The sequence below is a fragment of the Vanessa atalanta genome, chromosome 4, assembly GCF_905147765.1.
Source record: "Vanessa atalanta chromosome 4, ilVanAtal1.2, whole genome shotgun sequence".
Taxonomy (NCBI): Eukaryota; Metazoa; Arthropoda; class Insecta; order Lepidoptera; family Nymphalidae; genus Vanessa; species Vanessa atalanta.
Genome location: NC_061874.1, coordinates 9,220,619 through 9,234,185, shown reverse-complemented (window position 1 = coordinate 9,234,185; position 13,567 = coordinate 9,220,619). Strand labels below are relative to the sequence as shown.

The 13,567-nt window shown below is 30.8% G+C and overlaps 1 protein-coding gene across 6 annotated transcripts in view; it reads right to left on the bottom strand.

The window, feature by feature from the left end:
• The window catches only part of LOC125077825 (proton channel OtopLc-like), a 64,821-nt gene that overhangs the window by 18,195 nt on the left and 33,059 nt on the right, over window positions 1-13,567 (bottom strand). For all 6 annotated transcript variants that reach the window (XM_047689906.1, XM_047689907.1, XM_047689909.1 and 3 more), the window contains 2 exons: window positions 6,496-6,744; window positions 3,699-3,854 (listed from right to left, as the gene is read on the bottom strand). In XM_047689906.1, coding sequence (XP_047545862.1) covers window positions 3,699-3,854; window positions 6,496-6,744 — 405 coding nt within the window. The remainder of the gene's footprint in view (window positions 1-3,698; window positions 3,855-6,495; window positions 6,745-13,567) is intronic.

Genomic DNA, 13,567 nt, shown 5'->3' with positions numbered 1-13,567 from the left:
AATATGTTATAATCCAAAGCATTTTTACTTATATCTTATATATCTGGAATTGAATGGAACTTGACTTACTGATTAGGGGAGGTACTCCTACTTCCCCCCTCATCAGTAATTCAACAACCAATTAGCAATATCTAATATTGTTATATTATAAACCTATTAGGTGAATTGACGTGAATTATGCAATTAAGATGAGTAGCGCATTAATGAAACGAATACAATCAATTTGCCCCTATACTCGTTTTGTATAAATTCAAGTAAAATAATAGCCTACTATACATAGCAAATGGCCTACTTCACCTCTATAGGAACAAAGGTCACCTCTTAAAGAGCTCATTTGGATTCCATCACGCGGTTTCAATGGATACACATGTGGCGGTATCTCATTCGACACATGAAAGTTTCGTCACGAAGAAAAAAATCCCTATACGACTGCGATCGACATCAATTAGAATTACGCGTTAAGTTTAAAAAAGGTTAAATAGAATTACTATAAAATATAAAAAAAATATGATGTAATATTTAATCAACTAATAATTAAAGGACACATTTTTCATGTCGATAAAAAGTTTACATTTCGTATTTTTTTTAAATTAGGTATATAGAAAATGGTAATACATAAAAATTAAAATACATTACTAAACATAAAATATCAATATGACCTCGTTATACTCGGTAGCTATCATAAATTTCGTTTATGTTTTCGATACTTCAGGTCAATTTATGACTATATATGTATATATATATATATATATATATTGTAAAGAATAAAACTTGTAAAAATAATTTAGTGGGGCATGAGCATTAATAAATTATATTGTCACTTATGTATAATCGATCATTTATTGGTACCTTAATTTGTGTATATGTATAATTCATATAAAGGAAAACGTGAGGAAATTTGCATTAGGCGAATGAAAGTCTGTGAAATTTAATTAATAAGTAATAAATTTCTTATCGAAAAACCCTATATATTACCATTATTAGTATCAAAATAAACGATTATCTCAAACCACTGGGTCATTCAACAACCCTAGAATTTCTTTATTCAAGCTCAAAGTTTAATCAGACCTTCTGATTACATGTCCCATGTAAACAAAGAATTTCCATTAAACCTTTTATTATGGAAGCAAAAAATTCCTCGTTGCCTTTTAAAGATAGCTTCCACGTTTTTTCGCTATTTTTGCAATGTTTTATTGTTAGCGAATACGCTCAAGATTTAGTGGCTTCATAGCTGTTAATTTACGAGCACTCCAGTACATTTTGTGACAAGTCCAAGGCACTCGGTAGAGTGAGCATTTAGCCGGGAAATACAATTACCCTTCCTCGTGCGAATGGATCTGCTAGAGATGAATGTATGCTTGTCGATGGTTTTATTAAATAATTTAAATTAGAGTTTTTTTTAAATATTTCTCATGACCGTTTTTTGTTCATTTTTTATGTAATATATCAAAATCAAAATACACTTTATTTAAATCAACTCTTAGAAGCACTTTTGAATGGTCATTTTACAATGTTTATTTTAATATCTCGCTACCATTAAATTTTATAATAATACACAAAGCTGAAGTGGTTACATGTTTGAACAAAGTCAATCTCAACATCGACAGTTTTGAAAAAAAAACGTTTTGCGTTAAATAGTCCATTAATTGAGAAAAGTTATTATATAATATAATATTCAACTAACACGTTGACAATTTTGAAAAAAACGTTTTGCGTCATTGAGAAAAGTCATTCTATACTATAATATAATATTATACCAACATGCTGCAACAAATAAACTTATACAGTAACGTTGAACGCAGTTTAAATCCAATGGAGAATCTTGTATTTGATATTAATAAAAAAGTCAATTATGAATATTGCCTTTATAGCATTTTTATTAGTATAACATTTTACCATAGAAACATTTTCACATTGTACAAAGCGGCACAAAAGCGTTATAAAAACCAGTAATTAATTACATTACCTATCAACGGCGTTTCGAACAAAGTGCTTCAATAAATCAAAACGCTTTTATAACATTACTTCATTTATTTTATATAAAATATCACGCATGCATCCGAAATGTTACACTGAAACGTCAAATCCTTTGAAAAAGTTTCACTCCAAAAACTTATCCTTTGCAATTTAATAATGTTCCGTAATAATATTTTATATTGAAGTACGTAAGTCGTAAAAAGGCTCCGGTCATCATACTTATTACTGCTACCGAATAGTATTACCAAAATTGTGCCATGTAAGACCCCTTACATAAATGTTGGAAAAGGAGTTTCAATAATATAACCTTTTACGATGGCAACATTTGACCGTCGAAAATATTTCATTTATTACGTATACTGTTGGAAGCGGAGTAAGAAATTATGCGCATAGTTCTAATAAATTGCTTTCCTCGGCTTAAGGTCCGTATATTAACCGAGAAATTATTTCGAAAATACATAAATACATTACTACATAGACATATTTTATAAAAATTATAAACATTACGTACTGTTTTATTTTATTACTTAACTTAAGAGCAGAGACCATTGGCGAGAACGCGTTAATAAGTAATAATAAATATATAATACGCGTTAACTCAAACAAACACCACCACCACAACCACTAAGCACTAACACTAAGCTGCATTTGCTTAACATGCATCTAATTTCATGCATATTGACATGTGATGACATGCATGTGTCGGAATAAATTCTGTTGCATTTGTATTGCATTACTTGAGCCTTTACCTTTTATATGTATATATTATTCTTAAAATAAATTAAATTGCATTAAAATAACAAAATACGATACAGCCCTTGGATATTACATGCATTCAACCATCGGGATGATTCGTTTTGACACAGACGGACACTACAATACGCATGGCTTGTTCTGATTTGACAACGCTACTCACAGAGTGTTTGTACTTAACACGCTTATGTATGCTGTATAAACGATTACAATTATATAATCTAATACATATAAGATGATTTTTTTATAATATAAACTTAATCGGAACGCAATTTCAGTAAAATATATGAATACGTAAGTCATTTCTAATTTAAGTTATACGTAAGCAATATATAATTTTAAATTAAGCATTTTTTTTCCTTTTAAACTTTTTCAACGTAACAACAAATATAATTGCACAACTCGGACGCGAAGTGACGCGATATTGTTCTATTATAGCTAAAAAAAAAAAAAAATTATTTTATGGTCCTATTGAATAGCCAGTAAGAAGAAAATAATACATAAGAAGCAGGCTTTACCTAGTCCTCCATCTTACTTCAAATGGTCAGAAGTGGTTGTTTATTGAAATGGGTCCTCTTTTGTTATACTTATATAGATTTTTAATATCAATTAAATTTCTTATCATTTATGTATTCTCAAACTTTACATGTATTATATGTAGCGAAAACAATTTCGTTCCAACCGGGTGTTTCACGGCATATCTCTTTCTTATTTAAATACATATGTTTAGAAAAAAATCTTATCGATTCACTTAACCTCACTTTCCAGACAGGCTTTGCGCGCCCGTCTGGAGGTACAACCCTCCATACTACTTATTCTGCTGCTAAACAGCACCACTTAGTATTCTTATGCTCCAGTTTGAAGGGTACGTGAGCCAGTGTCACTATAGGCATATGAGAAATAGCTTCGTAGTTCCCAAGGTTGGTAGCCCAAACTATTTTGAATTAAACAAAATAGCTATTACTTACGCGCTTATTATGTGCATATTTTGAATCGAAGCAGATGGCCGTGTCGGATGCCTGCTCGGAGGTAGGGGTGGTTGAACTGAACCGCTGCCAGACCCGTACAGCATTGGTTGCAAAGAAAGTGACGCGCCCAAGGTCATTGATGGCGGGCTGGATAACCTGAACAAAATAAACCTTCGTATAAATAATAAGCAAAATTTTTCATCTTTTTAACATAGATAAAAAATACATACACACAATAAATAATAAACCAAGTAACTTTATATATATATCTATACGATGTTTATGTATAAATATATATATACGAATCAGAAAGTACCCAATGTTAGGCTCATGTCAAAACAAAACTGATCGGCCGAGCTATTTCAGCAAATCCGACATGAGCTACGACTTCTCCGTAAATCTCCACACGAAAACAAAGATTGGAGTGTATTCGACTATAATGGTACGAGAAAAATTGCTCAGTATTTTATTTAGATAATTGCCAACGTTTTTTTTTTATAAATAGATGTCTCGTGAATGAGGGTAATATTGTTGTAAGAAAGGGTAATTGTTTGATTAATTAGGTATTGGCCCCGTCATGTTTTACTAAAGCTCGAACGAAAAACAAAAAGATAAACATTAGTCCGATTCAATAATATGTGTGATGCGATTCAATAGCAGAAATGTGGAATACCCGGGATCGGATATATATTTTATAAGTAATGAAATGGTTCCCATAACATGATAGTCAATAACCTTATACGGATATTAACGTGAGTTCAACTCGTATATAAATAAACATCGTATTCATTGCGCCGCTATCGTTAAAATGTTATCATTGTAATAGGAATTACATCGGCGCGAGCCACAATAGTTAATAGCCCTTCGCTTCACAAAATACAGTTACAACTCAATTCATTTCTATAAAATCGTATTTTCAAAGAGCTTAACTTTTAATCTTTTATAATTTCACTGCAAATGAAACAGTAATTCGATTTTTAATGAGGAGCTTAATGGTAATTATAACAGAACCAAATCTTTATATAAACATAAATTATAAATGTCTACTTTTTGTTTGGATTTTAATGACATATTATATAATTAGTTTATCATGTACATGTTTGTTAAATCTATATTTTAAAGTAGTTTGGATATATTATCCACATATGTTACCGACCGAGAATAAATCACAATTTGGAAAAACATACTAAACAAACATATTATTTGCATAAAAAATGTAGATTGCAGTAACTAGAGAGATTCAGACACGAAGCACATAAAATCTTAGTTCCTAAGGTTGGTAGCGCAGTGGCGAAGTAAGGAACGGTTAAAATTGCTGACAGGGTCAGTGTCTATGGGCAGTGATGACCACTTATCAATGGATAGCTCATTTGTCCATCCGCCTTTTCTGTTATGAAAATAAATGATTATATGACTTGTAAATGTGAACCGAACCTTTTGACGATATATAGTCGATCGTTGATTAATGCGTGTATTTCTAAGCGTTCGAATTGAATTTTTATACTCTAAGTCGCGTTTAGCTTTCTGCATTTTTCGATCTTGTTGATGCGGTATTTCATTTTACAACTGAATTATAACAATCAATTTGATAATTTATATATGAAAATGCTCTTTATAACTAGGATTAACTGGAACAAAGTCGTGCTCACAACAAACTCACGACAAAATATGCAACATGCGCTTAAACCTTCAATAATCGTATGTAGTAAAATATAAATTTGTGATCAAAATAATTCATACAATGTAAAGAAAACATAATATCGTGGTACAAACACTATTGATTTATGAACCCATTAGAATGGCAAAACAGTTTAGTGAAACCTAGACCGCGTCTACAATTTACTGGTCGCCGTTTCCGCCTGTCTGGACATTATGGGAATCTGATACACTCCAATCGTAATTCCCGCTGGATATTATATTTCGAAAAGGGAACAAAAACGAAATAAAACTTAATGGAGAGTGCTGGAGACGAATATATGAGAAAAGTTATAGTAACGATTGCTTCTGAACTATATCGAAAAGGACATCAAAACGTAAAAATCCTCCTCAAACATCAAAATTTTATTAAATTTATTTTAATATCCTCTTTATAAAACAATTGAAGGTTTATCGAAAGTATTTGTAATAGAAACTACTATACGAGCAAAAATATCGTCCAGAAGAGTTCATAATTTATACAGTTTCTTTTTATTTTTTTATCCCCTATGTTTTGATTTAAAAACGTTTTAACTTACTCTAACATTATATAAAACGATAAGCCGTTGCTTCAAAGTCTTTCATTAGAAAACAAACTTCAGAAGCGTTAATGTAGGCTTTTACCTTTAATATTTCAATCGAGCAATGAATAACTTAAAATACCTTTTAAATTATCCCTTCCCTATACAGTTAGATTTTAAGCAAATTTGCTAATTTCAGACGGTAGAAAAATTTCGTTGTCGTAAAGTAAATATGATTCTTCGAAAGCGTAAAATAACATAGGTATATTAGCTTATACATAATATATTAAGTAAGTATTATATATAAGTGTTTATTCAATCGCGCCAATTCGATAGAACAGATTAGGTTCAAATTCTGAATAATGGTAGTTAATATCTACACTGAACATATAGGCTACTTACAGTACAGAAGAAAGCTCGTAAAAAGCATATTAAACTGTATGAAAAAAAAACCAGTGGTGGCAATAATTCTTAATTTTAATTTTAAGATGCAACTACACTGTACTTTGGATTAGTGGTTTTAGTTGAACTATCCAAAGAGAATTATACTCAGAAGGTGATACTTTATTATATTTAAATACCTCAGAGGTGATTCCAAGTGAACTCGATGAGAAGAACAAGATGGCGCCGGTTGATGTGTCGGGTGAGCTGGGATTGGTGGAGGGCTGCTATGCCTGCTTAATGTCTCTGGTGACACTAGTGCAGCTCCCGGCGATGCTGGGCTTGGCAGGGGCGGAGCGCTGCTCCCAGACATCTCGGAGTCTGCGCCAAAAGTACCCCTCGAAACGTGGGAACCACCCGACATGTTGTTCGCTGGTATTGAGTAGCAGCTAAAACAACATAACATTGGAATTAGATTTATATCTATATATATATAAAAATATAATATACTCAATTACAAAAAACAACATGTTCCTGGAAGGACTTTCTTTAAGAGTTCATCGTAAAGTATTCCTTAAAATAAAATATAGGTTTAGAATATAGAGGGTTCCTTTTCACAAACTTAATAAATATAAATAGTTTGTATTAACGTGTGTAATATGTCGAAATATACAGTTATTTATATGAAAAATGAATTAAAAATATTGTTATCATTATAAATAATAATTATATAATGATAATAAGAGTTTTATATTTTTGCTTAGTTAATCTTCTCTTCTCGGCGTAGTTACTTTAAGTAATAAAAACTAAATAACCAAGAAGTACCAGTTTTCTTAAATAAAGTCTAAGGTTTCCATTACAAGTTTAAACGTTATTAAAAGTTTCTTGCTATTAAACTTCTAATCCTTCCGCTAAACTTACTTGATATTGAATTAATTCAACACGTGAGATTCAAAGTAACGGCTTTTGTTCGACAAGTTATATAAACTATGATTTTAGTTTATTTACTTTATTGTCTGGGATTATTCCGACTTATTATCATTACATATTATCATGTCTATCCATTTGGACACGATAAACTCAAAAACAACTGGACAGATTTACATACTATTTTCACCAGTGATTTTGGAAGGTCTTAACATTCGTGCATAATTCAGGTTTTGGGGACATGACAGAAATACGACGATGATTGTTAAAGATGGTGGTGTTACGATATAAAGTTTTTTATAGACTAGACTTGTATGCGTTACTCTATTCATACAAAGCCGGAAAAGATAGCCAGTTGACTATAAATGTCAAAAAGTTTGACTAAATATAATGACATTTCCATTAAATTCGACTTCTATTCCAAAGACAAACTCGTCCGATCTTATCAATCTTATCAACAGCAAGGTTCAATAGACCTCAACAAACTCCAAATAAGAGGTTATGGGTAAAAGATGGGGAAGGAATTGATGGCTCAAGATTTCGAGAATTCAATCGAAGATGTAATACGCTCACTGCTCGATTTTAATAGAGCTGTCTAAATCTTAGCGAATTTTGTTCAGCCGAGATTTCAAAACTCCATTTCCTTTTTTGAATTACATGAAATCCAATGTTTGAATAAATCGAAGCAGTCAGTACAAATTTCATTTTTAAATTTCGAATACTCCTGTATTTTTGTCAATCGTTTTGCGATTTTCATAAATTATGTTTTATTTTTCAAATGTTAATAATACTGGAATGTTGTAGGAATCACGTTCGCTCTTCCTGTCACCATTCAATTGGTATAATACAAATAATAAGCCGATTTATTGGCGCCGCTAGATATCGGAGGACGTGACGAAAATCCCGACATCCGCTCCAAATGAAATACCGTTTGACAAACTTCGCTTTCAGTTGCCGAACTTCTATCTATTTAATATTCTAACGTCAGAACTCTGGGTATTGTTACGATCTACAATGTGAATAAATCGATAAATGTCTTTAGAATTTTAATTTTGATATAATATTTTTTTCTGGTCTCTAAAACAGCCGATCATACATAGCTACACATGAGCGTTATATTGAATAGATAACTATATATGTGTACGTCTATAAATAAAAAATCAAAGCATTATTGTTATCCGACTGAAAGGACAGGATGGCAACTAAACATTATTATTTAATGTTTTGTGTATTAATATAAAATCTCATAATTTTTTTTTAATTATCCTCTACACTGAGTAACACAATTACTGATGAGAGTTCCTTCATAGATTATTGCAGAAGACAATGCCAATGACCCCTTTTGTTCGTTTAATCTCTGTTTAACATCGAACAAAAGAGGTATTTGAGCACATTTCTCTTGCCGATGTTTGAACTGGTATATTTTGCTTGTGAATAGTAGAATTATCTATAATTATTAGTGATACTGTGTATTTCTTTAAATTATTTTATAAATTATTATTTTTATAAATTTCTAACTAACTATACACAGCGTATAAATCCGTGTTAAAGTGTAACAAATGTCAATAAAAATGAAATTGTAAAACTTAACAATATGAACGGAAACAGAACACCCTATAACCTGAGAAAATTCTGTGTTTTTTTTATTTACATTTTTTTTAATTACTTGGTGGTAAGGCCAGTTTTAGTAACACTTCTCTTTATAACAAAAAACCACTACAATGTTAGAAAAACTTCTCATTTATTAATACTTCTCCTAATTATCTGTATAAATTTAAATTCCAACACCTTCGAAAGCACTTATTATAAACTCGTTACCCTCAACTAGGCCTCAGAGTATTAAATGAAATTTTAATTAAATGATACTTCGCGTCAAAATAAAATTCGTTTCTACGTGTAATCGAATAACATCAAGCGACGAGCGCGCCATTTCCGCATCCAATATGGCAGCGTTTGATTTCCTGTACCGTTTCCCGCGTAAACGTTTTACGTGGGATTACGATGTACGTTTATTTTAATCAAGCTCTGCTGCGCCGCGCTCAACAACTGTCTTTACGGTGTTAAATTATTTATCCCTTCTACATATATAATTTCTATAGTCTACGCTTGATAAAATTTTTCTTAAATTGTCTTTAAACTTTCAGTTTTTTTTATTAGACAATACAAATCGCTATGTTTCCACATTTTAAATCTGTAATATCTTCGAAAACATTCATTTATATTACTTGCTGTGAAGGACCTTATTGATCTATATTAACTGCACAATGTATTTAAGGTACTTAATTGAATAAGGATTAATACTTTATTTCTTAAAATCGATTCGTAAATAAGCCATTATTTCTCGTAAAAAGTAAACGATAAAAAATAGTTATTGTGGTTTATCCCTCAGGGATATACAATCGCGGACTTTTTTTGTAGACCTTTTTTAAGTGTACATTACTACAATATTGTACATTATTTTGATCTATCTCGTAGAGTTCAGCCAGTGTTTGCAATGTAAGCTCAAATAATATGTATATTTCCCACAAAACATTAGATACATATCTCTAAAATTATCATTGTTTCTCTACTATATTATGCATGTATTACATATATAGCTTCCTCTTGAAATACTCGATCTATTAAAAAAACTTCATCAATCATCATTCGTTATTTTAAAGATCTAAGCATACATAGAGACAGACAGCGGTAAGCGACTTTGTTTTATAATAAGTAGTGATCATTATTATTTAGCGTTATTACTGACTATTGACTGACGGCTGGTTTGTTTGTTTTCCAGCATATTTATTAAAGATGAGGTTATTATTTTCTCCGGATTGACGCAAAATCCGATTAATATAAAAGTTTTAATTTTGAATGTCAAATTTGACGTTTATGATACGTTTATATGTTGTATATGCTTTGAGATAAAATTTTATTATGTCAACATCAAAAAGAAAATGTGTGTTGGAGTGCTATCAAGATATTTGAATAAACGAATTATAAAAAGACATGAGGCGTACGGTGAGGTTATTAGCACAATACGGCCGGATCGATTGCTTTGCTTAATACATTTTATACTATTATATTTATTTATATAATGTATTCATTAAGGACGAGTGGATTTTCAAGAGTCACGATTCAGAAATCACCTAAAAATATCACCTAAACTCTTCACACATAACTTGATCTTCTAAAAAACGAAAATTAATTATAACAATTTTGGAATTCATTAATAAAATTAATTATAACAATTTTGGAATGGATTAAGTGTGTAAAAATATAATTAAAACGAAATCAATTCACGTTTTTCAAAGCAACATAATATCGTTTATCTAGAACAAAGGAAGACCTTCAACTTCAAACGAACAATGGTTACTTCAAGCGGCCTAAAACACGAGCCGTATACGGTTGGGTTACAAACTACCAATACTATTAACCAGGTCTGGTCACGAGCCTCGAGCCCTTATTACACAATATAGTATGTTAATTATATTTTTGTTCTACACGAATTGTTTGATTTATAGTAAAATAAAAGACCAAACAATTTCGAATCTAATAGTATAATCATGCAAGTATTTAAATCGAAATTTGATCAATTTGGTAGATTTTTGATATAATTTAAGTTAACGGCATCGACAAACTATTTTGGCAATGATTCGCACGAGATAAAAGCGAGACAAAAAAGTTCAACTTACAACGTACTAACTTTTTTTTTATATTTATAAATAACTATTTTTGTCTAACTTTAAACTAACAGATTTAGGTCAGTTATGGGTTAAAATAAATCTTTTCTTACTAAACCTCCTTTACAAAAAAAAGTATGTTGAAATCTAAAATTTAATAAAACACGAGAGATGCATAATGGTATTTTGAATTTACATAGTTTAGATATTCAAGCACCAAAATTATCACAATATAAATACTACTTAATATTACTTTCTTTACTAGACAATAAACCGATTCCATTTAAAGGCTTAATTTGAGATACGAAAAACATGCGACTATGATATAAAAGGCTCCACAGCTTAATACAAATAAACATGAAAATAATAAGTGTAATAATTATTAATTTTAGTTCGTTCTTAACTTAACTCAAACTCAAAATATACTACATAAGTATTTGTAAGCCTTACATCATATCGAGTATGCAGTTTATGTGATCGCTTGACTATCGTTTTACTTTTATTTTCAAGAGACAAAACAAAGCCTTTCTAGCTGTAATGGCTACGGAACCCAAATAACAAGGTTTGGGCGACAAAGATTAAACAATTACACAATATATATAGTTTTATTTTTAAACGAATATTAATTGCTGAAATTGTAATTTGTTACAAAGAAGTATTTATTTAAAAGCTACCACTGGTTCGAAATTTAAATCTAAGTTTTTTGTATACCTAGTATATATGTATAGCCTTTTCCAATGGAAGTAGGAATAAATAAAAATAAAATTCATTCGATTTCATAATAACAGGTATATTGTGCACTACTAAGAATTTATGATTAATGTAACTTTATTTATAATACAACACTATTACACTTAACTTCTTAGCTATTTTCACTTTTCATTTTACTTCCAAAATTCCGATAACAATATCATCGATGTTCAAAACGCCATTTATTCGTAAATCCATAATGAATATCATAGATTAATCAGGCTCTCGACCATTGATATAAATATATCGCGTCAATTTGCGGTCAAATGTTATTTAAAATATGTATAATAGTATTAAAAGTGAGAAGCTGGAAATATAGATCAGACTCTAATAAAATTTGATACTAGCTAACCACCTTAACTAAACAACAGGTAAACTTCACAAAGTTACATCACATTTAATCAATAAAGTCGAAATTTGCAATATAGTGAGCATGTACATTGCGAAAGAAGTAATGGAGCATCGTTTAGCAAAATTTCAAGTCAATCGGATATAAAGTTTCGGAGGTGTCGAAAAAAGTAGATTTAACAAAACTCTTTTTACTTGCAATACAAACTCATCCGCTGAATTCACTTTCACTATCTATAATCTCACTAATCTTTGAGCGCCAGTATAAATATTATCAGTCATATACACTGTATGTTTGTAGCGTACTATGCTCTGCCAAGCCAGAACCAAACGATAGTAAGCAATCATTTTTTAACATGAGAAAGTCGGCTTAAATCCATTGACAATAGAGCTGATTTTAGTTTACAGTATAAAGTAAATATTTTTAATAGTATATTGTAGACGGTTTCGTAGCGTTCGCTTTCGTTGGAGCCTGTTGGCCGCCCGCCCAGTGATCAATGAGCGTCTGTAGTAACTGACTTTTTACGCTGAACGTAGTTTTGTACTTTTATGCAAAGGGAAAAGATAAAGGAATCAGTTACGAGCTCATTCTGTTGGGTTTAATCTGAAGAGCAAAAGCTATTTAATGCTAAAAGTTGAAAGAAAATGTAGTGAACATTATCATTCAATTTAAATCAATATTTAAGCATAGATGCCTGAAATATGATTAAATTGATAATGATTCAAGCATAACTTAAATTTAAGAGGGATTTAAATAAATTACCCAATTGGTATTTATTACGCTCAATTCCAGTGTAGTTCAATATTATTGGATTATCCGAACGAATCAATTATGCAACTGTCTGTGACGCAATTACCAATTGATTGAATATGTTCGACGGTACATAATCCACAATTGTTTACTGTCCCACGCTTCCGCCGTGCCACATTATCGTGTGGTTCCAGCATAATGTAGCACCATACCATCACAACTTTCCGATGTTGCACCAAACGACTAAGGGATTTTTTGTAAAGCGTATCGATCTGGTGACGAGGTACCAATCTAACGGCAAAAGTATTACCGAAGATTAGCATCAAGTAGATGGCAAATCTTTTCCTAACTTTGTGTAAATTTGTACACTGCGCCGACCCCGATTAAATGGTGATGGGAGAAAAGGACAAGTAATCGATAATAATGATGATGTTTCTATATTGTATATTGTCCTACACTATACAATTGTTTTGTTGTTATGAGTTTTGTTTCAAAATCAAATATAAATGATTAAAACAGTAACAATAATGAATAATAAACCGTTTTTTTATCAATTGTTGTTAAAAGAGAATTTATTTTACTATGTTTACAATAAATGTAACTCAGTTTAATTAAAACTTCATTTATTTTAATATTGTTAAAGGCTTATAAATAATAATACATATACAAAGGAGCAGAACCTTGGTCTGTATTAATGGTAGCAAAATATTTAGTTACATGACATGTGGTCGATACCGCAGGAGCCGCGTTTGTTTACAATGTAGGTAACCGTACATGTGGTTACACGAACATTATTGAGTGAACCCTTTAAATATTCTCCTTTCCACTTTA